Below are 27,558 nucleotides of genomic sequence, written 5' to 3'. Positions count from 1 at the left end.
TAGGACGCAAAAGCTCAGAATTGAATTAGGCCAGCCTTTTGCGCATTGTGTGCAGGATTTCACCAAACCCACTTGCCCCTGGACTTAGCGCATACTTGCACGAAAATGCCAAAATTCATGGCCATGCCCATCAACTTTGCATTTTTGACTTAAGGAATTGCATTGCATGTAATGCTTGTGCTCTTAAAATAGGGCCCTTTATGTCAGGGGATGTTCAAATCACTAATCATAAGTGTAAGCAATAGTAATAGTGATGCTTGCCTTTGCAAACACTTAATGAGCTTTAAAACAGTAGTGCATTAGGGATTTTTCTTTTTATGTGTCTAGAGAACATGCTCTTGTGATATAAACTGACCTCCGACTGTTTACTGCTGTGAGTCTGAATGCAATATAATGGGCTCCACCGCTCTCTTTACGAGTCCTGTGGTTACACTCTTAAAACCCCACAATGTGTTTGTTCATTCAGAGGACACGTGCTCTCGGTCTCATCCGCCACATAATAATAATAATAATAATAATAATAATAATAATAATACCTTTAATTTATAATGCACTTTTCTTGCACTCAAAGCGCTGCAACATGGAGTCCAAATGAAGCAAGAGTGACATTACTGTTTTTACTTTTCTAAAATTTGAATTAGTGATGGCCACAAAAATCAGAGGTGGATCCATGAGAGTCTCGAGGGGAGAACTGGAAACCCAGAGAGTAGCCAAAGACTCAACGGGCCAGGGTGGAGCTGGAGGCTCGGAGGACCAAGGCAGGGTCACTTGACATGGCAGATGTGGTAACATGGCAAGATGAGGTAGGAATGGCAGCTTGGCATAACGTGGGCGCTGAGGCTTGCAATGATGTCTCTGGGACGGTCGAGGCTTGCAATGCTGGCTCTTTGGCCGTGGCAGGCATGGGTGCTGGCTCGTTTGCCGTGGGAGGCGTGGGTGCTGGCTCGCTGGCCGTGGCAGTCATGGGCGCTGGCTCGTAGGCTGTGGCAGGAGTGGGAGCTGGCTCGTGCAGCAGAGGCAGGCGTGGGTGCTGGCTCCTTGGCCGTGGCAGGCGTGGGCGCAGGCTCGTTGGAGCAGACCAAGGTGTGACTGTGACATGGCATGGAGCAGGCTGAGGCATGGCTGTGACACGGTATGTAGCAGGCAGAGGCGTGACAAAGCATGGAGCAGGTTGAGGCATGGCTGTAAAATGGCTGGGCATAAGCTGAGTGGTGGCTGTGACATAGCATGGAGTAGATTTAGGACTCCGGGGCAGAAGGTTGAGCATGCTCTGCGACCATGACGTGGCACAACAGAATATGAAAAACTTACTTAAAGCAGATGCTTCTGATTAAAACAAGCCCAAATGCAATTTGAAATGATGCCTAGATCTTGTGGTAATCTTCACGGAGCAACTTGACGCTTGCTGAGCGGCTGAAGGGAAGCCTGCTGCTCCCGGGTCCTAATGCCCACCAACATGCATCCTCGGGCTATCGGTTCAACTTATACACAGATGCAACTTATTGGTGTTTTTTTTCCTCTCAACAACACGATTTTGACCAAATGCCACTTATATTCAGGTGTGACTTTATTTCCAGAAAATATGGTAGTTAAGTTTCAGTTTTCAACAGTGAAATGACCTCATTAATGTAATGAATTGTTACTGCAGAATGAGTGAGCTGTGATAACTTTCTGGAGGGTATTTGAGTTAATTCCTCTGACTTCTCACCCGGGGTTTATACTGGGTCACACATTATGGGAGTGTTTTAGCAGTTGCTGAATTAATTAATTGTTTTTCGGCCTCAAAGAGTCTGATTGTACTTTAGGAAGGACTGGTTTAGTATGTTAGGGTTAATCGATCGATGTAATTGTATATTGTATCTCCTCTCTTCTAATGTTAATCATGATCGACTTTGATGTTTTCCCATTGTTATTTCATTCATAAATAGACACCACACACCATGCCATGACAATTCATGTTATTTCCACAGCTGAAAGGTTTGAGTGTTTCTCGGCTCTGTTTTCGGGCTCTGTGAAGGAAATGTTGAGCTGTGCGGACAGCATCGCTTGAAAGGGTTCCAACCTGTCCATAATCTTCTGGCTCCTGCAGCACAGTGCATCGTGGGAACTTGTGAAGTCAGTGCACAGAGGAGGAGCTGCTGTCTGTATGCCAAAATATAATTAAATTATTTATTATATGACTACTGAAAGAAGCCTAACAACTATGTTATTACTAAAAAAAAATATACCATCTGGATTCGCAATATACGTTAACAAGATCCAGGACCATTTGCATTAAAAAAAATTTTCTTCATGTCATGATAACCAAGTGGTGTTTATAAGGTCAAGTTATCTGGCTTGTTGAGGACAAGTTTGCTATTAATCTTCTAAGTGATCAGACTTTTTTACCTGACAGACATTAAAACAAGCACAAAAATCTTAATTAAGACTTATATTGAAATTGGAACTCGAGCCATATCTACAGACCAGAATATAATAGAGACTTGGGGATGGGCTCTTTTGACTTAAGCCAGTAGGCAAACAACAAGAACACACTTGGAATGGCATAGCAATGTGCTAAGAAACCCCAGAACACCTTAGAAACTGCATGATGACCTGACAACCACCCAAAACACCCTAGCATTATGGCGAGCTTTACAGAAACATTTTCTTCATAAAATATATACATCTATTTATGCCTGAAAATAGGACAGCTGTGTTTAATAAATGCACAGAACATACAGTTATATATATAAGGAGTCATCAGATACCCAGAAACATCTGAGGATACCTTTTCATGACAAACATGAACACAGTTCGGACACAGATTTATTACAACATTTGAACAACAACAACAACAACTTCCGGTGAGCAAATGTTTTTAAAATTTTTTCCATGAGAAATTTGGACACATTTATAAGATATACTTTTCATTTGACTATTCAGACAGTACGTTTACAGACACTTTAAAAGTTTGATTTCAGCTTAAAAGCTCAATGTCTTTTTAAAATGTCATGTAAGCACTTTCGTCTATCTGAAATCGTACAGACAAATTTTGCAAAGTGCGACCAACAGACCTAGATAATGCCACTGTAGCTCACAAACACGCACCCAATTCAGAGAGCTGCTTTGTTTTGATCAACTGTAATTATTCAGCTGGCCTACTCAAGGGTTTAAAATATCAGTATAATCAGAAGTTATCATTTCAGTCAGTATGTGTTCAGTGGAATTCATTAGTTTTGCAAAAATGTGTGTTCTACTGTATGTAAAGGGGGTTTTGTTTGAATTCGAGCATTATAGAGTATAAAATATCCCTGCCGGTATGTAACTGTATCCGTCGGGTCAGTCAGACTGTGTCTTTTACGCTGCCAGCTTCATTCTCGTTGTGAACCACAAACTTGAGCCTCCCAGTCAGTTCAAAGACTAAGACAATATTACATCTCACACACTCACATGAATCAAGACACTGTTCTCCTCTCTAAAATATATTCAGTTGTGCTAATGTTTGAAATTGTAGATGTTTGCTGTGATGAGGCCGTCATCTGACCAGCTGTCGTATCCCGGTATTCAGCATCCGTGTGAACTGCGCGACTCTTCTGCTCGTCAGTGATCCGTGGAATTTCCACATAACAACGGATGATGTTTACATGCAGAACCCTTGACTCCTTCCTCTACATGGCAGTGGAAAAGATAGCTTTGTGTTAAATCTCATCTTGATAGTTTATTTTGTCTCAGATCTCATTCATGTTCACAAATATTTACATAACAAGCCAGATTTGATGTCAGCCATCATTGGTTAATGCATGTCTTGTGACTGATCATGGCATGTTTTAATGTTTTGAATTAAATGCAAGAATGTTTTGATTTCTTGTGAAATACTTTTCCAGGCTGGATTTCTACATTTTGTGTGTGTTTTTGGATATTTGTTGTAAATTGGTAATGACTGCATGAGGTAGTTTGTCAAAGTAATGTTGTAGTCTGGGTTGGACAGCAGGTATTCTGGAGAGTTGTTCAGGTTTGATAGCAGGTCAGTGTGAGAAGGAACCGTTCTGCATCATTAGTTCAAAGACCACTGAGAAAACTACTGACTCGCTCCTGATTCCAGCAAGGGATTATTGCTATATCCTGCACCACTGTTCAGCAGCAGTGCTCCACCACTACTGAATCTCCAGCTCTATGGCACACAAAGTATTTTACCCTTGTTGTGAGTTGTGAACTTGCAGTCTGAATTGAATGTGATGAGATAAAGAGCATGTAACGCAAACTAACCCTGAAACAACATGTCTTTCTTTTGCGCTTTGTAGACTGAACGATTAATAGAAATAAATTCGAAAACAAGACATGACTTGGTGTGAGACTATGCAAGTTACTTTATAAATCTAAAGCATCCCTTTGAGTTTTTTGCCCCCCTTCTGTTCATTATTTTTGTCCATCATTTCCTCGTTCATTCCTCTCCACTCTTTCTCTTTTTGTCTGTCCATTTCTCCTTCTTTTCACTCTAGTCTCTCTGGACCTAACACCAAACACTACTGAAAAAAGCCCTGTTCACACATACAGATTGTTGGCCGTAGTAGTCTTCCTACTGCTGGTTGCCCTAGTTAAACTCTTCTCAACATCGCCAATGGCCTCACTCATGTCACCTCAAATGGCCAGCTGCCATTACAAATCTGGTCACTTTGTCACTGCAAAATGTTGCATCTTGAATGCCTTTAAAGACTGTTGCGTGTGCTCATAATTAACACTAATTTTAGATTGCTCACAGTGTTTTTATCTGTTATGTTTGTGGCAGAGTGTCGGTTGCGATGATCTCCTGGGCTCTGGCAATGTGCGTGATAAATGCGGTGTTTGCGGTGGAGATAACAGCGCATGTAAGCTTGTCTCCGGCCTGTTTCAGCATAGCCTGTCTAAAGTGGGTTACCACAAGATTGTAGAGATTCCACAGGGCGCCACGAAGATCAACGTCACAGAGATGGTGAAGAGCAGAAACTATCTTGGTAAGTCACTCAAAAAGCAACACATCAATAAATCCCATTTAAGTCATGAATAACTCTCAGAAAGCCTTAACTTGTTAATGTGGGTATGAGATATTGATAGGATTTTGGTCTTGGCGTACTAGATCTGCTATGCTGCTGCTGCTGCTGCAGAGGAAATATGAAGACTTGTTAGTGCTTGAACATACATTACACAGATATTACACAGATAAAGAGAAAGTATACAAGTTGATTGGCTACCCTATTGCATGTCAAAGGACCTATAAGCTTATACTATGTGATATACTTAACATATAAAATGTGAACAAGCCAATTTGCTAACAGATTGCAAGTTCAAAGAATCTATCAGCTTGCGCTGTTCAGAGTTTCATGCCTGAAATTCAGTCATTTCTCCCAAGTGTTTGCCCTAACCAACCCCGATAACAGCGTTTTGTTTGTCGCTTGCTTGTAGTATCTGTTGCATCATACTCTGTAGCTCTTATTACGGTAAAATCTTATTTGTCCAAAATCCTGCTCCACATAGTTTTATAATAAACATGCTCAATTTTGTCGCAAAGTCAGCACATTTCATAATGCTCAAAAATCGTGTTGCGCCTGGTTAGGATGCGTGTCACCTAAACTTCCAATACAGAATGTCTTGAATATCTGACACATTTGAATGTCTTTAACTGCGACCTGTAAAATTACTGTGGCTGAAGCACCTATATCAGAATGTCTGGGCTCCTCAATTTAAAGTAGCTGTTGTGTGACATACGCTTGTAAAAAGATCAGATCTGTTAAATTATAAGCCAGCTCAAACCCAGCTCCAGAGGGAAACATTTTATCGTATGTTTCAGTCAGTCTTTAAGTGCATGTCACTTACTTGTAATGTCCCAGATATAATGAGAGAGAGACAGAATGAGAAAGGAAACAGAACTGGAAAGAGACGTCTGAGTGACGAAATGCCTGTTTTTATTGTTGTTGCGTTAACAAGAGGCCTCCTTCCTGGCCTGCGGCTGCTCATATAAACAGACTCTGCATCATTCACCCTTCACCTCTGCATTTCTAATTAAACAGATGTGCCTCACCGTATGCTGCTGCCTGCAGCATCTGCAGGCCAAATATTTGACATGTGTGTTGATGTGACAAATGTTTTACATGTTGTTTTCCAAAGTCTGTAAGAGGTCCTCAGTATATCTTCTAAGGCCTATGTGTCTTTGTATGTGTGTCCTTTAGCTCTGCGCAGTCGGTCTGGCCGATCGATTATTAATGGAAACTGGGCCATTGACCGGCCTGGTATGTATGAGGGAGTGGGAACCATGTTCACATACCAGCGCCCCAATGAGATCTCCAGCACCACTGGAGAATCGTTCCTGGCCGAGGGCCCAACAAATGAGATCCTGGACGTTTACGTGAGTGACATGAAGACTTTTTGTATCTGTAGTGACTGATGTTTCTCTTATATCATATGTGTATGTTCTCTCTCCTCAGATGATCTACCAACAGACCAATCCAGGAGTTCATTATGAGTTTATTATGCCCTCAGAGAACACTGGAAACTCTCAACATCATGAAGACCAACAACTGCAGGGTGAGTGTGTCCATACAACAGTCTGTCACATACATCAGCAGCAAATATACTGGGCTGAACTGTAAGGATATTTTCTGCTGCTCCTTTACTGTTTGTGATGCATTTCTCCACAGTAAATGTTGTGAACGGGCAGGCTGGTTATGATCCGAGCAGCCTTCCGACTCCAGAGGAACGTGAAAAGTCAAGTGTGGTCAGGTATCCTCCCCCCATCCCTGACAACCAGTTACCTGCAGCTGCACACCCAGATAGATACAGAGACTACAACTGGAAACTCACTGGCACCACAGACTGCAGCACCTCCTGTGGCAGAGGTCAGAACTACACAAATTAACTGTATAATCACTCCCTATCAGGGCATTTATTATGTTTTTTTGTAGAAACATCATTCCTGCAAACTGTAAAAAGTTTAATTCTGTGAAAGAAAATTCTGCCTCATGAGTGAGTATGTGGGTTGTTTGAATGTGAAATTAAATTAGATTATTAAACATTAGATTTGTTTAACATCTGTATGGGTTCCTCATTTGTTGATTGGTGCATTACAAGTGCAGGTAGCAGGTACACAGTGTTTGGCTGCGTCCACCGGATTACTCACACACACGTGCTGAATGGTCTGTGTGACAGCAGCACCAAACCCAGCGTGCAGGAGGAGCCGTGTAACATGCAGCCGTGTCCTGCGTTGTGAGTCATTCTAGAGTGCATTTGTTGGAAAAACTTTCGTCAATGTTTTTGGTTTATTTAGAAGAGATTTTGGCTCTAGCTGTTCTTTATATGTGTTACAGCTGGGACATTGGCGAGTGGTCTGAATGCAGTAAGACTTGCGGTTTGGGCATGCAGCATCGTCAGGTTCTCTGTCGTCAGGTGTACGCCAACCGTACGTTAAATGTGCACACCAGTCGATGTCAGCACCTAGAGCGTCCAGAGACGAGCACCTCCTGCCAGATGAAGATCTGCAGCGAGTGGCACATTCGCTCAGAGTGGAGTTCTGTGAGTGACAGCTGTCAGTCACAGCCCCTCCTCCCCGCTGATTGGCCATACACGTGAGGACAGTGAGCAACAGCCTATCAGCAGGGGCAGTTGGTGGAGCTTTTGCACTGTGGGACAGATGTTTGGTTTGGGGGATTTAGAGCCAGAAAACTGCAGTAACACATGCATTATTATTAGTTTCAAGTTTGGCAATAAACATACTTTACACAAGTACACATATGCAGGTGCAAATGCTTGGCCAAGACATTTCAAGCTTGCGGTCCCACTGTACATACTAAAGCCACGGTCACACTTCACTTTGCTCTCCGTTTACTTTCATTCAAACGCATCCAAATAAGGTACGCCGAAAACTGAAGTTCATGCAAAGAAATTTTACATTCCGCTGTGCACGAAAGTTCAAGTTTGGTCAATTTTGACCTGTGAATTTGCATGACAAGAAGATTTGCATATCCTGTCTGTTGCGGTGTCCAAAATAATGTTACATGCTCAAAGCCTAGAGTGAATGCGGCTTTAATGTGCATTCTTGGGTTAAGGCTTATTCACACCAAATTCGTGACGAATTTGCAAGTCGAACTGCCTGACCAATGATCTACTCACACTGAGACCGGTACAAATAAAAAATAAAAACAATATTTAACCCCTGTACAGTAGGCGGCGCTGTTCTACAAAAAAAAATTCTGATTTAGTGCTTAGATCTTTAAGCGTTCAGCTGTCAGTGCATGATATTTAAATATTTAAAGCAGTTAAGGCAGTTATGTACCTAATTAGCCATAACTTTCATTATGCTCTTTCCATGTTTTTGATCCATTTTGAGAAATATAGAATAGGTGTTTTTTGTGTGAGTGAGATGAATAAAGGGCTCTGTTGCATCCGTCCCATGTATTCTGTCTTTATATTTATGCTTGCATTTTGCTAAGAGTATAATCCAAACAAATTATTTTAAAAAGCCTGGATAACATAACACAAGGTACAGTGATATGAATACACATGTAATAATATACATTAAAAAAACGGGTATAGTGTAAAATATGATGCATATCATTGAAAATATATAAAAGATTAAATATAAAAGAAACTACAGCCTTTATTTAATAGCCTTTTCTATTTTTTATTATTTCATATTTGTATTGAATTCAGGGTTTCTTGTATGCGGTGAGAAAAAGAGCACTGTTAAAGGAAAACGTTGTTTTAGTTTATTCTTGCAATAAAAATGAGGTTCAGCAATTCGTTTGGCTACACTTGTAGTAAATTATTGCATGCAAAGAGACTTTTTTTGTGATATTTTTTATGAACTATAGTCAAATTGACAAACCACACTGCTATTTGTAATGCCAGGATTATATAACAGACACCATCCATCCATCCATCCATCCATCCTCAACCGCTTATCCTGTGTACAGGGTCACGGGGTATATATAACAGACACAGTAAATATATATATATATATATATATGTATATATATATATATATATATATATATATATATATATATATATATATATATATATATATATATATATATATATATATATATATATTAAATAATGTACATTAAGACAAAACACCAGAAATTGTATATTACATAATATAAGGTATAAGCACATTACATAAATATTCTAAAACAGAAAGAATGTGTTTCCTGCTTCTATATTATTTATTTACAGCATATTACTTACATTGAATTCAGAGTTTTTGTGCATAAGATGAGTACACCTGTGTATACCAGTTGATTAGCACCACCAATGCACTGGATTGTGCTGCAGCAACTTTTAAAAAAAGGACTAATCTCATTGGTCAGCCAGTTTTCATCGCTGTGCATAGAAAGCAAAATCAGACTGCTCTCTGTAAAAACGTTGGATTGTCGGCGGATGATTTGTTTGACCGGTGTGTATAGCGCCATCGGAATCTATTGTTCCTATTCAAAAGCTCATTCAGAATGAACATTTCCACCGAAAATTCAGGCTTGGTGTGAATATGCTTTTACTGTGGCAGTAAAAGACATCATTACTCAAGGGGGTGATAGTTTTCTTAAAAAAATAAACTAAATCTGTTATTATTCATGTAGCTAACTATAGACATGTTGACAGACAAACTTTACTTTAATCTTGCTTAGCAATGTTCTCTTTAAACTATTGCACGCAATGACAGTAGTTGACTTGAAACTGACCATAGAAGAAGACAGTTTGCTATAATGCAACAGTGTTTGTCTCAATCAGCTCCTTAGTTCAGTTGTTATGCTGGGTGTGGAAGCAGGACAGGACAGACAGAGGTGCGGATCCAAACGCGGTATTTTATTAAGAATAAACAAATAAGAAACAAAAGGTAAACACAAAGAAAAGTCCACGATGGGAAAACTGGAAACTGATACACAACGAGACAGAAATAAACACGATGAAACAAACTCAACAAACTCTGAACTCGGGTAGGGAACATGGACCAGGCTTGACGACATGCAAGAAACGAAACATTACCAAACAATGACCGACAGAGAGTAAACAAAGAACCAAGGTTTAAATACACAGACAAAGTGGAGACTGAACGAGACACAGGTGAAAACAATGATGAGTGCAGGCAGTGGGGGAGGCCGGGAATTGTGGGAAATGTAGTTTAACACACGGACAGTGAGACTCAGGGCGGACAACAGGGAAAACGTGACATGGAGCAGGATTGGTGACGGGTGAAAAGGAAAACACGGAGCGGACAACAAGGAAACGTGAAATCAACGTGATAGTGAAACAGAGAACAGAGGGCAGACAACACAGGAACGTAACATAACCCCCCCTAAAAGGACCGGATTCCAGACGGTCCTAATGCCAAAAGAAAATCTACACAGAAGAACAAAAGATCCAGGGAGTGAGGGGGTAGACCCGGGGGAACACAGACAGAGAAAAGGGAGCACAAGGGGCACAGAGAGAGACCAAGAAGGCACAAGGGACACGGAGACAGACCACGGGGGCACAAAGGGCAATTAGGCAGTCCACGGGGGCACAAAGGGAAATGAGACAGGCCACGGGGGCACAAGGGGCAATTAGGCAGTCCATGGGGGCACAAAGGGACAGGTTTGGCTGGTCTGGGAGGTGGCCATCGGACAGGGACAGGTCCAGGAGGCCTAGGAGGCGGCCACAAGACAGGAACAGGTCTGGGGGGCCTGGGAGGTGGCCATCGGACAGGGACAGGTCCAGGAGGCCTGGGAGGCGGCCTCAGGACTGGGGCAGGTCTAGGAGGTCTGGGAGATGGTCGCAGAACAAGGGCCGGCACAGGAGTCCTGGGGAGTGGCTCCGGGACAGGGACAGGTTTAGGTGACCTAGGGGGTGGCCACAGGGCTAGGGCTGGTTCAGGGGGCCTGGGAGGAAGAGTGGCCCCTAGGGGAGCTGCAAGGGGCTCTGGAGATGAAGCTGAGGGAGGCTCTGGAGGCGGAACCGATGGAGGTGGCGCCGTAGGAGGCTCTGGAGGCGGAGGCCTGGAAGGCTCTGGAGGCAGAACCGATGAAGGTGGAGCCGTAGGAGGCTTTAAAGGCGGAGGCCTGGAAGGCTCGAGTGACCTGAGAGGCGGAGGCCTGGGAGGCTCTGGAGGTGGAGCCGAGGGAGGCTCAGGAGGTGGAGCCGAGGAAGGTGGCGCCGTAGGAGGTTTTAGAGGCGGAGGCCTGGAAGGCTCTGGAGGTGGAGCCAAGGGAGGTGGTGCCATAGGAGGTTTCAGAGGCGTGGCCCTAGAAGGCTCTGGAGTCTCTGGGAGCAGAGCCATAGGAGGCTCGGGAGGCGGAGCCGTGAAAGGCTCGGGAGACGGAGCCGTAGGAGGCCCGGGAGTTTCTGGGAGAAGAGCCGTAGAAGGCTCGGGGAGAAGAGCCGCAGGACGCCCGGGAGGCGGAGCCCCAGAAGGCTCTGGAGTCTCTGGGAGCAGAGCCGCAGGAGGCTCGGGAGGTGGAGCCGTAGGAGGCTCGGGGAGAAGGGCCGTGGAAGGCTCGAGAGGCTTGAGAGGCGGAGCCCTGGAAGGCCCGAGAGGCTTGAGAGGCGGAGCCCTGGAAGGCTGGAGAGGCTTGTGGGGCGGAGCCCTGGAAGGCTCGAGGCTCGAGAGGCGGAGCCCTAGAAGGCTCGAGTGACTTGAGGGGCGGAGCCCTGGGAGGCTCGAGAGGCGGAGCCCTGGAAGGCTCGAGTGACTTGAGGGGCGGAGCCCTGGGTGGCCCGAGAGGCTTGAGAGGAGGAGCTCTGGAAAGCTCGAGAGGAGGAGCTCTGGAAAGCTCGAGAGGAGGAGCTCTGGAAAGCTCGGGAAGCTTGAGGCGGAGCCCTGGAAGGCTGGATAGGCTTGAGGGGCGGAGCCCTGGAAGGCTCGAGAGGCTTGAGGGGCGGAGCCCTGGAAGGCTCGAGAGGCTTGAGGGCGGAGCCCTGGAAGGCTCGAGAGGCTTGAGGGGCGGAGCCCTGGAAGGCTCGAGAGGCTTGAGGGGCGGAGCCCTGGAAGGCTCGAGAGGCGGAGCTCTGGAAAGCTCGGGAGGCGGAGCTCTGGAAAGCTCGGGAGGCGGAGCTCTGAAAAGCTCGGAAGGCGGAGCTCTGGAAAGCTCGGAAGGCGGAGCTCTGGAAAGCTCGGAAGGCGGAGCTCTGGAAAGCTCGAGTAACTCGGAAGGCGGAGCTCTGGAAAGCTCGGGTAACTCGGAAGGCGGAGCTCTGGAAAGCTTGGGTAACTCGGAAGGCGGAGCTCTGGAAAGCTCGGGAAACTCGGAAGGCGGAGCTCTGGAAAGCTCGGGAGGAGGAGCCCTAGAAGACTCGAGAGACTTGAGAGACTTGGAAGGCGGAACCCTGAAAGACTCGGGAGGAGGAGCCCTGGAAGGCTCGAGAAGCGCTGGCTCTAGGACGGGCACGACCACTGGCGCTGGCTCTTGGACGGTCCTGGCTACTGGCGCTGGCTCAGGGACGGTCGAGGCTACAGGCGCTGGCTCAGGGACGGTCGAGGCTACAGGCGCTGGCTCAGGGACGGTCGAGGCTACAGGCGCTGGCTCAGGGACGGTCGAGGCTACAGGCGCTGGCTCAGGGACGGTCGAGGCTACAGGCGCTGGCTCAGGGACGGTCGAGGCTACAGGCGCTGGCTCAGGGACGGTCGAGGCTACAGGCGCTGGCTCAGGGACGGTCGAGGCTACAGGCGCTGGCTCAGGGGACCGTGGAATGCGCTGGCTTGGGTTCGCTGACCGTGGCTGACGAGGACTCAGGCTCGCTCACGGTGATGTGCGAGGACTCAGGCTCGCTCACGGTGATGTGCGAGGACTCAGGCTCGCTCACGGTGATGTGCGAGGACTCAGGCTCGCTCACGGTGATGTGCGAGGACTCAGGCTCGCTCACGGTGATGTGCGAGGACTCAGGCTCGCTCACGGTGATGTGCGTGGGCGCTGGCTCGCTCACCGTGGAAGGCGTGGGCGCTGGCTTGCTCACCGTGGAAGGCGTGGGTGCAGGCTCGCAGACCGGGGCAGGCGGGGGCTCTAGCTCGCAGACCGGGGCAGGCGTGGGCCGGGAGGCGGAAGCCCGTCTTCTCTTCCTCCTCCGGGCGGACGAAGTGGACCGTGCAGGCTCATGGGGAACGACAGGCATGGGGGTTGGCTCGCTGGCAGGTGGGGCAGGCATGACAGGAGGCGCTACGGACGACTGGGGAGTCACCACAGTGGGTGGAGAGGTTGGGTCCTCCTCAGTCACACCCACAGTGAATGGCAAGCCACAGACCAGCACGGTCTCCTCCACGAATTTCAGGAGTGTCCAACCGCGCGTCGCCGGTGGTAACCGCTCCTTAAGCGTACCGTCCAGATTACCCCTGAAGAAGGCCACAAGGGAGGATTCAGGGAAGTCCGCGACACTCGCCAGTTCCATGAAGTCGCGGACGTGGTCCTCTATAGGTCGGCCTTCTTGCCTCAGGCTGAGCAGCCGGTAGTTGGTCCAGCAGCCTGCTGGACCGCTGGATCCATTGGTGGGTCGGTCGTTCTGTTATGCTGGGTGTGGAAGCAGGACAGGACAGACAGAGGTGCGGATCCAAACGCGGTATTTTATTAAGAATAAACAAATAAGAAACAAAAGGTAAACACAAAGAAAAGTCCACGATGGGAAAACTGGAAACTGATACACAACGAGACAGAAATAAACACGATGAAACAAACTCAACAAACTCTGAACTCTGGTAGGGAACACGGACCAGGCTTGACGACATGCAAGAAACGAAACATTACCAAACAACGACCGACAGAGAGTAAACAAAGAACCAAGGTTTAAATACACAGACAAAGTGGAGACTGAACGAGACACAGGTGAAAACAATGATGAGTGCAGGCAGTGGGGGAGGCCGGGAATTGTGGGAAATGTAGTTTAACACACGGACAGTGAGACTCAGGGCGGACAACAGGGAAAACGTGACATGGAGCGGGATCGGTGAAGGGTGAAAAGGAAAACACGGAGCGGACAACAAGGAAACGTAAAATCAACGTGATAGTGAAACAGAGAACAGAGGGCAGACAACACAGGAACGTAACATCAGTAGTCAGGGCACTGATCACGAAGTTGGAGTCGCCCACTGAAATGTTCGTTTAATTGTTCTTTTTAAATATTAGAGTTGTTAAATGTAGGGTTAAACAGGTTTAAAGACCTCTGCTCTAATGTCTGCTATAGAGTCCCTTGCGGCAACACTGAGAATGCAACGTGTATTTGCGCTGCATTATGAATTGCATTCTGACACTTTTTGAAACACGACAACATGTGAAATCGAGCTTGCATAGCTAGACATTAGCGTTTACATAATTGTGTAGAGTATGTTTCTGTCATTGCACTGTAACATTTACCAGCTGAAGTTAATTTGTGTGTGTGTGTGTGTGTGTGTGTGTGTGTGTGTGTGTGTGTGTGTGTGTGTGTGTGTGTGTGCTTGCATGTGTGTGTGTGTGCGTGTTGTCAGTGTTCTGTGCCCTGTGGAGTAGGTCAGAGGACACGCGAGGTGCACTGTGTCAGTAATGTTGGTGATATTGTAGCAGATGACGAGTGCAACATGAAACTTCGGCCCAGTGATGTGGAGAACTGTGATACTGGTCCCTGTACAAAGAGCTGGTTCTTCAGTGAGTGGAGTGGTCAGGTGAGTGCTATGGAAGTTTAGTTGGTTAGTCGTCTCATGTAGTCATAGCTTTGACAATCTGCATAAATTCTGGTCCACTTTGCAGCCTATTCTTGCCAAGAACTGCTCACTTATGCAGGAAAAATGTACCAGTTTTGACCAGTATTTGGCATGTATCAGTTTGGCATGTAAAGTTTGGAATAATGTAAATTGGTAATTTAATTCACCACAGTGGGATTCAACTGATCACAAACTATAGTCAGGACATTTCTGATGTAAAAAACAGCACCCTCACTATTTGAAACAAGCAATTTTTTTATCAAATCTAGTGGCCCCCTTTCCAGCAGCCATCACTGCTGGAAAGGGGGCCACTAGATTTGGTAGATATGGTACTAGAAAATCACTTGCCATTATATCAAACACAGTTGAAAACTATTTGGTTCATTAAATGAAGCTTAACATTGTCTTTGTGTTTGTTGTTCAGTTGCCACAGTATGCAATAGACTGGCATGTCTTAAGATGATGTCATGTCTTTATTTAAATGTTTTCAAATAAATAATTATGAGAAGTGCTCTTTTTTCCAGTTGAGCCCCTGCCCCCCAAAATGTCTGTGCACATCCCTGAAAATCTGTACATTATTTAAAAAATGTGTCTGCCAGTGTACATGTTTATTTTGTATGTACGGATCTGAATTAGGTAACTGTATTACCTAATACCTTTACAGAAAAACATTAATTCATATACTTGCACACTAGTGTCAGTTTGTGACCGGCTGTACAGAAAACACTCAAGACATTATCAGGAAATGTGTGTGGACTTTGAAATCAGAATTTCTGTTAGTCAAGTATTGTTCTAATATGCAGCTGCCGGCTGTCAGAATTCGTGTCCATGTGGTTTTATTTACTTGCTAACTGTGAGCATGTTCTGTCTGTGATGTCAGTGTTCTGCCGAGTGTGGCGCAGGCATGCGGACTCGCAACGTTTTGTGCATCACCAATTACATCAGCAGTTTGCCTTTAGAGAGCTGTGGGTCACAGCGCCCCCCAGAGGCACAGCCGTGCAACAACGGCCCCTGTGAAAGCCGCACTGAGTGGTTCACTGGAGCCTGGAGTCAGGTGAGAACACAGTGAGACTGCAGCGAGACAGGCGGCATCATCCAGAGGCAAACCAATCTTTCTTTAGAATGCAATTACTAATCCTATTTTTACATTGTTTTATATCAACATCAAATGGCGTTCGCAAACAATTTTAGGTTTCCAAGTGAAACAGGATATTCAGTGAGATCAAATGTAGGGCAGGACTTGATTTTATTCATTGGGACTAAATAACAGGTGGTTTAAAAAATAAGAGGACTTGATGACATCAGCCAAAAGGAAAGTTGTTTTAGAGGTGGAGCAAAAGATTACAAAGAGAAAATAAATCTTTACAATAATGTGCGCCGATGATGACTTTTTGTGCATTGTAAGACCAAGAATGTTAATCAAAGTAAATAGGGTCCATTTTGATTTCTTGTTGACTTGAGAGAACTGTATTTATTGTGACTTTAACAGTATGTTGATGTTATAGATGATGGTTATTGGTCTAGTGTGAAGGTCTGTTTTTTTATTGGTTTCTGGTCTTGTGTTGTCAGTGCTCAGCGGACTGCGGCGTTGGCAGCCAGCAGAGGACAGTAGTGTGTTTGATGAAGTCTGATGAGGGTTTTGCCATCATGCCCCTTTATGAGTGCTCTTCTCTGGACAGACCGCTCAGCCAGCAGAGCTGCTTCATCAAAGCCTGTGGAGCAAAGTGGTACCACACAGACTGGAGTGCGGTGTGTGAACCAAACACACACACACAACATACCAAAACACTCAAATTGAAATACTTCATACTTCTTTTTAGTAGTGCTTGGTGTTGTAAGAGTAATGCGTGCCTCAGCAAACACCATTAATTACATACAGGAGACTATAATTACTATTGCTCATACGTTATGTGGCCTTAACTCACATAGATAGCACATAAATAGTTTCCAAAGTAACCATAAAATGGGCTACGAATACATTTAAGTAGTGACCCAAGCCATATCTAGAGACCAGAATATTTAGAAACGCGGGAATGTTTTTTTCTTCAATAAATAACCACTTTGCAATCATCAAGAACACCCTAGCATCATGTCGGCGACTTTTGTACAGTCAAGATTAATTGTGATTCTTTGCATACTGAATTACCGATTGCTCTTCTCAGTTTTAAAATGCAAATCTACATTATTTATATATCGATGGTATGTTTGTGTGTGCAGTGTTCAAAGACATGTGCGGGTGGTTACCGTCTGCGAGAGGTGCACTGTCTCTCTGATCACGTGATTACCAGTGACAGCTGTGAGGAAACACTAAAGCCGCATAACAAAGAGGAGTGCAACACCGAGCCCTGCCTGCCTCTAGTTGGTCAGTGCCATCATTAATATATAAAGATAACACTTCATGTACATATATTAATCTGATGTTATATTATAAAAAGCACCACTAGCCACCACTCATTTAAGTTGTCCTGAACATGTCTGGGTATATTAAGGGCCATTAAATATTTTTCATTGTTGCTTTATTTTTACGACAATTAAATATTTTCCCACCAAAATTCAATGATACATTATTTAAAGTGTAACTATTTATGCATCTTGTTGATATTTGTTGTCAATCCATTAATGTATGCTGATTAAAGTAATGAGATTCAACATTGAGAGTAATGAGAAGTACAAAAAAAAACTCAAAGTAAAATGTCCGGATGCAGTACAGTAATGAGAATTGTTGATTTCTGCTTAATTATCATGAAAATAATGTCATAATACAAAAGAATATATATATAAAAGTCCTAAAAATAGGGTTCTGTTTCTTTATCATTTTTAAATTTTATTTCTTTCATTTTTGGGGGTGAAATGTGACCTGGGGTGTGTCTCATCTCGTTCCCTAGCTCCCTATGTCATGAAATATTAGGCTATATTTTGAATACGAATTCGGGAAATGGCAAGAGTGTTCATGAACTGAGTATTGGGACACATATGATTAAGTTACCTGTGACACGATTACGAGGTTGTGCTTTTAAGCAGAGCTGTTATTAATCAGCAACGCCGCTGTAAAAGTGACACTGTTATGTATTTTTGTGGTAGATTTTAAAATGTACAGTATTATTACTGTATAAAAGATAAATTACATAAATAAAGGGATACATATACAAAGGTGTGTATATTTAAACTTTTTATAACAACTATAATATTTAAAAGATTGTTTCCCTTTCATTAACATTGTGGATAAAAAAAATTATTCTCTTTTAAAGAAAAAAATAAGGCCTGTTCATCATATATTTAGACTTGCTTTCATCCTCTATCAACTTGAGAGACTTCATGGGACCTGACAACATTTTCAGTAAGGGAACTGTCCTGGTCAGCTTTCGTTCTCTGGATTATCCCTTTTAATTAAACACCCCTTCCCTTTAAAATAAGGACAAACATGAATGCTCGGATTTACTAAATTTACTTACCATCAAGATGCACTCAGCGACTTAGTTCGTGTGGCAGATGCTGCGACAAACACAGACACACAAACATGCCATAAGTATAATGGCATAAATGGCCATGGGCTGTACTGATGCTGAGGATTATGACAAAGTCAAAGAGTCTATCCTAAAAAAGAATGAAATTAAGATGAGCAGAGGACATTTGGACAGATACTCTGTCAGATGAGAACCCCCGTTAGCTCTGTGTGTGGCTGAAATATCTCTTCTCCAAGATGGTCAAGCCAGAGAAGTGCACCATCCAGCAGATATCTGAACTCCTTACCCTGGAGAATTTTATGAGGCTGGTGAGCCCCATGTCGGTGTGAATTAAAGAACACAATCCTGCCAATGCAGAAGAAGTAGCCAAGTTGGCCAAGACCTACCTAGCAGCTCGCTGAGACGTCCAACAAAGCTTCGGTGAAGGAGTCAGTTCTGGCCATGGAAGTCTTGTGGTGAGGGTGGTCATGCCCAATATAGATCTAGTTTAACTCATAACCAAGGTTATAGAATTAGTAAGCAGGAGGTTAGGTGCTACTATTGTGGAGAGATACACACAAAGCCACTTTGCACTGCTAGAAAAGCCAAAAATTCTGCCCTCTGTTATGTTCCTTCTCCACAACCACCAACTACTTCAACCCCTTTTGCCATTTTAGAATTGCACCACAGACACACTGGTAAAAGTATTTGTTATCAGTCAATCTGCCAAGGCCCTAATTGATACTGGTAGCACCCTGACACTAGTACACAACAGCTTGGTCCCTGAAGATGACTTGGTAGAGTAGGACCCAGTTAAAGTTTAAAAATGGAGTGGTGGTGGTGTAATGGAGTGGTGGTGGTGTAGTGGTCTAAAGCACATAACTGGTAATCTGGTAATCAGAAGGATGCTGGTTCAAGCCCCACAGCCACCACCATTGTGTCCTTGAGCAAGGCACTTAACTCCAGGTTGCTCCAGGGGGATTGTCCCTGTAATAAGTGCTCTGTAAGTCGCTTTGCATAAAAGCGTCTGCCAAATGCATAAATGTAAATGTAAAGTATGCTGTATATATGGATATATTAGGGAGTATCCTAAAGCTGAGATTTATTTGACAGTGAAGGGTCAAACTTTCTTTTTGCCTATTTTACAGCAGTTACATCATAAGGTGGTAAAAGGGCAAGATCTTCCCATTCTCAGTGACTTGGTGTCCCAGGTTCAGTCCTGTAGTTTTGTGACCAGAGCCCAGAGTGCAATCAGAGATTTCTGGCTCCCAGGTGTCTTTTATACAGGTAACGAGCTGAGATTAGGAGCACACTCTTAAAGGGAGTGCTCCTAATCTCAGCTTGTTACCTGTATAAAAGACACCTGTTCACAGACGCAATCAATCAATCAGATTCCAAACTCTCCACCATGGCCAAGACCAAAGAGCTGTCCAAGGGTATCAGGGACAAGATTGTAGATCTACACATGGCTGGAATGGGCTACAAGACCATCGCCAAGCAACTTGGTGAGAAGGTGACAACAGTTGGTGCGATTATTCGCAAATGGAAGAAACACAAAATAACTGTCAATCTTCCTCGGTCTGGGGCTCCATGCAAGATCTCACCACGTGGAATTGCAATGATCATGAGAATGGTGAGGAATCAGCCCAGAACTACACAGGAGGATCTTGTCAATGATCTCAAGGCAGCTGGGACCATAGTCACCAAGAAAACAATTGGTAACACACTACGCCATGAAGGACTGAAACCCTCCAGCACCCGCAAGGTCCCCCTTCTCAAGAAAGCACATGTACAGGCCCATCTGAAGTTTGCCAATGAACATCTGAATGATTCATAGGAGAACTGGTTGAAATTGTTGTGGTCAGATGAGACCAAAATCGAGCTCTTTGGCATCAAGTCAACTTACTTGCCGTGTTTGGAGGAGGAGGAATGCTGCCTATGACCCCAAGAACACCATACCCACTGTCAAACATGGAGGTGGAAACATTATGCATTGGGGGTGTTTTTCTGCTAAGGGGACAGGACAACTTCACTGCATCAAAGGGATGATGGACAGGGCCATGTACCGTCATATCTTGGGTGAGAACCTCCTTGCCTCAGCCAGGGCATTGAAAATGGGTCGTGGATGGGTATTCCAACATGAGCAAAGGAGTGGCTCAAGAAGAAGCACATTAAGGTCCTGGAGTGGCCTAGCCAGTCTCCAGACCTTAATCCCATAGAAAATCTATGGAGGGAGCTGATTTGGACCACACTGTACCACCCTCAGACAATGGTTTTGTTGAACAATTCAAGCAAACCCTACAGAGAATGCTACGCAAGTTTGTTTCCTAGTCAGGAGCTGGTTACATTACCTGCTGTTTGCCTACAGAGAGGTGCCACAGGCCTCCACGGGTTTCTCCTTATTTGAACTGTTATGTGGTCAGCAGGTGGGAGGTGCATTGGACCTGCTGAAAGAACTGTGGGAAGGGCCCAATAAGGATAAAAGTAACATGGTCCAGTATGTAATCCAGATGAAAGAGCGCCTGGAGAAGATGTCACTGGCCAGGAAATCTGGAGATCTGCTGAGACTTTCAATTTTAAGGGAAAGAAGTGGAATGTTATGCAATGGCCAAGTCAATCACCTGACCTGAATCCGATTGAGCATGCATTTCACTTGCTGAAGACAAAACTGAAGGGAAAATGCCCCAAGAACAAGCAGGAACTGAAGACAGTTGCAGTAGAGGCCTGGCAGAGCATCACCAGGGATAAAACCCAGCGTCTGGTGATGTCTATGCGTTTCAGACTTCAAGCTGTAATTGACTGCAAAGGATTTGCAACCAAGTATTAAAAAGTGAAAGTTTGATTTATGATTGTTAATCTGTCCCATTACATTTGGTCCCTTAAAAAGTGGGAGGCACATATACAAACTGTTGTAATTCCTACACCGTTCACCTGATTTGGATGTAAATACCCTCAAATTAAAGCTGAAAGTCTGCAGTTAAAGCACATCTTGTTCGTTTCATTTCAAATCCATTGTGGTATTTAGAGCCGATATATAGATATATAGAGCCAAAAAGATTAGAATTGTGTCGATGTCCCAATATTTATGGACCTGACTGTAGATAATGAAAATGACACATTGGGATTAGCATTTATCGATATTTTCAACTCTCTTGGAGTCAGACAAAATATAACAGGACCAAGTTATCGCCATAATCATACTCTAGATTTAATTCTGGTATATGGATCTGATGTTGATAATATAGAAATTCTGCAGCAGAGCGATAACATCTCAGATCATTACCTCGTCTCTTGTATGCTGCAATCAGCTAATGTTACTTAATCTAAACCACGCTATCACTCAGGTAGAACTATTCTTTCGACCACTAAAGACAGCTTCATTAAAAACCTTCCAGATCTATCTCATACACTCAATAAACCCCAAAGCCCAGAAGAACTTGATGAAATAACAAAAAATATAAATGCAGTCTTCTCTAGCACTCTTGATATTGTCGCCCCCCCTTCAATTAAAGAAAATTAAAGAAATAAGCCTTGCATCATGGTACAATGATCACACTCATGCTCTCAAGAGAGCAGCTCGGAAAATGGAGAGCATGTGGAAGAATACAAAATTAAAAGTATTTTGTGGTGCATGGAAGGATAGTGTCTGTAGCTACAGACTGTCACTAAAAGCTGCCAGGTCAGCATATTTTAGTAACCTCATAGAAAATAACCACAACAATCCTAGATGTTTATTCAGTACTGTGGCTAAATTGGTTAGGAATAAAGCCTCAACAGAACCAGATATTATTTCACAGCACAAGAGTAATGACTTCATAAATTTCTTTACTGATAAAATGTAAATAATCAGAAATAAAATTGGAATTATGCAATCATCTGTCATAGCACCTCAGAAAAAAGTGTCTAATAATTTTCCTCACGTGCAACTTCAATCCTTCTCTGTCATTGGTCTTGAAGAGCTAACAAAACTTATTGAAACATCAAAAGCCACAACATGTTAGATCCAGTACCAACTAAGCTCTTAAAAGAGGTATTCCCTGTAATTTCAGAACCTCTTCTTAATATCATTAACTCCTCACTATCCTTAGGACATGTCCCAAGAAACTTTAAAATGGCAGTTATCAAACTGCGAAGCCACAACTTGATCCTGGAGAACTGGATAATTATAGACCGATTTCAAATCTCCTGTTTATGTCAAAAATATCAGAAAAGGTAGTATCCTCCCAAATATGTTCATTTCTACAGAGAAATAGTATATATGATGAATTTCAGTCAGGATTTAGGCCTCATCACAGTACAGAGACTGCACTTATCAGAGTTACAAATGACTTGCTTTTATCATCTGATCATGGCTGCATTTCGCTTCTAGTGCTTTTAGATCTTAGTGCTGCATTTGTCACGATAGATCAATACATTCTCTTGAATAGGCTAGATAATTATGTTGGAATTTGTGGAGTTGCATTAGCATGGTTTAGGTCATATTTAGCAGACCGCTACCACTTTGTCTATGTAAATGAGGAATTGTCAAACCAAACAAAAGTAAAGTATGGAGTGCCACAGGGTTCAGTTTTAGGGCCTCTGCTTTTCTCCTTGTGTATGCTTCCCCTGGGAGAAATTATCATGAATCGTGGAATAAGTTTCCACTGCTATGCCAAATTTATATTTCTTCAAAACCTGAAAAAAAAAAAAAATCACAATTCTCCAAATTAGCAGAGGGTATCAATGATCTAAAAGATTGGGTGGCCAGAAATTTCCTTCTACTCAATTCCGACAAAACAAAGGTACTAATTATTAGAGCAAAAACCTCTAAAAATAAGCCGGTCTGCCGGAACCAGAAACCAGAAACATTGATCATGATCTGTAACTCTGTAATAAATTGAATGGCATTTATGCTAATATTATTTTATTTGTTTCCCTGTCTCAACCTCAGGACTCCTATCCTGAGGTCACCAGAACCGGCTGGATTCAGCTTACTTAGTTTAATAATTTTAAACCATGACTTGCACTAAACATAAGTAATATTGGCATTATATTCATGACGTTAGCCAGAGGGGAACTTGCCCCCACAGTCAGTCTGGATTCTCCCAAGGTTATTTTTCTCCCATTAATCAACATCTTATGGAGTTTTGTGTTCCTTGCCACAGTCACCTTCGGCTTGCTCACTGGGGTTATTAATACAATTATTATTTAATTACTTATTTTTCAACACGATTAACAATCAGATTTTATCAAACTACACAATGATGACTTATACATTACAGTTTTATCTTCTGTAAAGCTGCTTTGAAGTGATGTGTGTTGTGAAAGGCGCTATACAAATAAAATTGATTTGACTTCGGACCAGACGCATCACTGAGCTTTGGGCGCCTAACACCCTGTCGCCGGTTTGTAGTTTGTCCCTCACTGGACCTCTGTCGTAGGTACTCACCACTGCTGATCGGGAGCACCCCACAAACCTTGCCATTTCAGAGATGCTCTTACCCAGTCAACTGACCATAACAATTTGGCCCTTGTCAAATTAGCTCATGTCTTTACTTCTGCCCATTTCTCAACACGTTGACAATGAGAACTGATTGTTCACTTACCACATAATCTTCCCTAATCTTGCCACTGTTTCTTTAACTTCTCACTGTTCAATGTCTTGGAACAAAAATAAAATACTGGCATTTAAATTCTCCTGTGCTGCATTTGGAATGCACAGCCATTCAAACCGTAAATGGAACATGATAAGCAATGATGCTCCCTGATTTTTACAGAGCATTCTGGGCATTTTTAGGGAGTGAAAATGTAAGTGCACTGGAACGATTATTTGGCTTTGTTAGCCCTAGAAATGGCTGACTCTCTGACCAGTGCACTGACTACTTGTAATGTTTAATATGTGTGTTCATGTATTTCATGTCTTTTTTTTTTTTTAAGTTTAGTTCCTGTTCATGTCATGTGGTTCCCTTGTCATGTGATTTCATGTTTCCCTCCATGTTCATGTGTCTTGTTTTCATTGGTTTATTGTTTCATTAGGTTGTTATCAGTTCTAGTTTGTCATTGGTTTTTAGTTTATTAGTCTTGTTATCTTGTTTATAGTTCTGTCTGTTCATTGGTTAACTTGTTATTGTTTTACCCAATGTCTGTGTATTTAAGCCCTCATGTTTGCCATTGTCTCTTGTCTAGTATTGTGAATGTTACGTTGTTTTGTTTTAGTCAAGTCAAGTCAAGTCAAGTCAAGTCAAGTCCAGCCAAGTCAAGCCAAGTCTAGTTGAAGTCAAGTTCATGTTTATGTTTAGTTCTCATTTATTGTTAGGGTTTTTGGAATTCAAGTTTTGTTTAATAAACTGCACTTGGGTTCGTCACTCCATCATCAAAGTCTTCATCATTATCTATGCCAGCATCGTTACACTACAGAACTAGGGAGCTGGTTGAGTTGCACCCCTTGACACGTTTTCGTGAGATAACTCAGGTATATGTCTAAGTTTAATGTCTTTTTTTTTTGCAGATGCAAATTGTCAAGATAAATATTTCAACTGTAATGTGGTGGTCCAGGCACGTCTCTGCGTCTATGACTACTATAAGATGGCGTGTTGTGCTTCCTGCACACGTGTGACGCAGAAAAATTCAGGAAACTGGAGACACACATAGAACAAGCATGTGATGTACCATCACTTTCGCATCACATCACTGCACAGTAACAGACCTGAGTGCAGGTGAAGTGCGTCAATCGATATCAGTGATTCTTTTGAAGAACAAGCCAGAAATTCCTGAAGGAGTGACTTTATAAGAGGGGAATACAGACTTGCCATTTATCACTAATTCTCTTTGGACAGGAGAAATGCTGAACTCTATATGGCCTGTGGCCTCAGCATATAATGAGAGTATGGGAGGATGTTTACATTGACAACAACTCATATGGTGCTTCAGCTGGAAAACATTTTGAAGAAGGAACACATTTGTATTAGAAACAGAACATTTGAAACTTAAGATGCACAGTGTGTGCCGTCAGTGTTCTCGTGAATACACACTACAGAGGGAAGTATTTTAGATCAGTTTAGATCAAGAGTTCTCTGACTGCAAGAACACATGATGATGCTCGTATCTCAGTAGTGCAGAAAACAAGGCCCATTTACACTGTAAAGTTTAAAGAGTAATTGGCACATTTAAAGTATCAGTTCACCCAAAATGTTTAATTCTCTCATCATTTACTAACCCTTATGCCATCCCAGACGTGTGACTTTCTTTCTTCTGCTGAACACAAAGAAACATTTTTAGAGGAATATTTCAGCTCTGTAGGTCTTCGCAATGCAAGTGAATGGTGACCAAAACTTTGAAGCTCCAAACATCACATAAAGGCAGCAAAATAGTAATCCATAAGACTTGTGTTTTAATCCATGTCTTCTTATTCAATAAGATAGGTGTGTGTGATAAACAGATCGATATTTAAGTCCTTTGTTTACCTTTGTTTACCACTATCAAAATGTTAAAGTGGAGATTAATAGTAAAAAAATTACTTAAAGGAATCACAACATATCTATGTTTATGTAATTTTTCAGGTCACCATTCACTTGCATTGTATGGACCTACAGAGCTGAGATATTCTTTTAAAGATCTTGTGTTCAGCAGAAGAAAGAAAGTCATACACATCTGGGATGGGATGAGGGTGAGTAAATGTAGAGAACATTTTCATTTTTGGGTGAACTGTGCCTTTAAATGCAAATCAGCCAAATTATATTTTTGTGTGTCTAAGAAATACAGGAAAACCTGCAATTAATGACATATTAATAACCATAGCAATGGTTTGGCATCTTGTGGCTTCAAGGAAGAAACATGGATGTCGACAGGTTTACCCGTTTGATGTTTGATATATATTAAAGAAATATTAGTGGCCAGTGACATCTCGTCCAACAGTTTTAAACTACCATTAAACATGTATCATGCAGCTTATAAATAGCATGCTCTCTCTGGACTGTAATGTATATGTTACCCTTAGACCACTGGATTGATGGGAGGAACTACAGTGTAGAAAATCAGTTTCAAACTTTGCGAATGATTCCAGACTCGTACCTCAGACTCTGTTGTTTTATAGAAATACACCTCATTGTACACTGCAACAACTAGTTGTTTAGTTTGGTTCTGTACACATTATGTGGATGCAGTTGTCACTACCTGAATTATTCTGGAGTGAATTGGGTAAATGTGATAGTTACTTCTGCAAATAGCTGAACTCTATGTGAATAGAACAGGATTAAACACTCAGACGAGGAGTCACTTTTTAGCTGCAGTGTTAACGTGACATGTTTGATTCAGCTGCCTGTATAAGTAAAGCTGTCACTGTTATATCAATTGGTTCTACATTGATGGTTCTTTAAATCTGAATCACAGCAGTTGTCAGATATGGGTTATTTGACCTGTTGTTGTTATTATTATTATTTAAAGGGGTCATGACATGAGAAACCAAATTTGCCTTGATCTTTTGGTATATAAGAGGTCTTTGTATCATTAAAACGTCCTGCAAGTTTAATATTTTAAGACGTCCTCCCCATTCTAAACGAATAATTTATTTAATCAAGCTCAAAATACAGCTCGTTCTGGATTCATGGTTAGAAGTGACGTGTCGGTTAGAAGTGACGTAACAGCGTTTGCATATGACCGCCTCCAGCACAAGATAACTACGCTTTAAGCGCAAGACAACTACGCTCATTTCAGTATCGCCGTGCGCCTCACAAGTGTTCAGTCGATGGACAGCGAGCTCTGACAGAGACTACTTGTACACAGGAAAATTACGATGCCACACAGATGTGCTGTTTCTGGCTGTGGTCAAACAAAACCTCTGAATAAGCTGCCGAAAGATCCAGACGTCAGGGAAAAATGGATGCAGTTTATTTTTTGCGGACGTTCCAGTCACGGCAGTGTTAACTTAAGCGTTTGTTCTGTACATTTTAAGGATGACTGTTTTGAGAACAAATCTCAATATGATGCTGGCTTTGCCAGAAAACTGTTGCTCAAAGATAAGTCCGTGCCGACTATTCTGGGAACAACGACGACGCAAACTGTAAGTAATCTATTTTAAACTTTAAACTACTTTTTAAAGCGCAATTTCATTCATTATGAATAATCACAGTGTTTTTACTTAGTTTACTTGCATATTGTTCTGGCTGGGGGCGTCAATAATTGATACATAGGCACTGACGTTAGCCAATCATAACAGTGGGCGTTAACACTGAAGTCTTAAATGGAAAACGCCCCCAAAACAGACTGTTTGAATCAGAGGATGAGAAACAGGGTGGGAAAAGGTCATAAATCACTAGATTTTAAAAGTTTTTCTTAAAAAAAAAATATATTAATACTATAATTGCACCTAAGGGAACATAATAATACAATAAAAAAAACCATGTCATGACCCCTTTAAACACATTAATTTAATTCAAAAACCCAAAAATGTATGATGCATGCAAACAAAATTAAACTTATTAACCTCAG

At 42.8% G+C, this 27,558-nt stretch overlaps 1 protein-coding gene across 1 annotated transcript in view; it reads left to right on the top strand.

Annotated features, from left to right (window-relative positions):
• Positions 1–27,143, top strand: part of LOC127661703 (thrombospondin type-1 domain-containing protein 4-like) — a 71,314-nt gene extending 44,171 nt beyond the window's left edge. The window contains exons 8-18 of the mRNA XM_052152536.1: positions 4,769–4,973; positions 6,186–6,361; positions 6,441–6,540; positions 6,654–6,851; positions 7,089–7,218; positions 7,320–7,524; positions 14,438–14,611; positions 15,531–15,704; positions 16,220–16,399; positions 16,868–17,012; positions 24,581–27,143. Coding sequence (XP_052008496.1) covers positions 4,769–4,973; positions 6,186–6,361; positions 6,441–6,540; positions 6,654–6,851; positions 7,089–7,218; positions 7,320–7,524; positions 14,438–14,611; positions 15,531–15,704; positions 16,220–16,399; positions 16,868–17,012; positions 24,581–24,723 — 1,830 coding nt within the window. The 3' untranslated portion in view covers positions 24,724–27,143. The remainder of the gene's footprint in view (positions 1–4,768; positions 4,974–6,185; positions 6,362–6,440; positions 6,541–6,653; positions 6,852–7,088; positions 7,219–7,319; positions 7,525–14,437; positions 14,612–15,530; positions 15,705–16,219; positions 16,400–16,867; positions 17,013–24,580) is intronic.
• The last annotated feature ends 415 nt before the right edge of the window (positions 27,144–27,558 follow it).

The sequence above is a fragment of the Xyrauchen texanus genome, chromosome 21, assembly GCF_025860055.1.
Source record: "Xyrauchen texanus isolate HMW12.3.18 chromosome 21, RBS_HiC_50CHRs, whole genome shotgun sequence".
In the NCBI taxonomy this organism is placed as follows: Eukaryota; Metazoa; Chordata; class Actinopteri; order Cypriniformes; family Catostomidae; genus Xyrauchen; species Xyrauchen texanus.
This window is presented reverse-complemented; position numbering and strand designations above follow the sequence as displayed.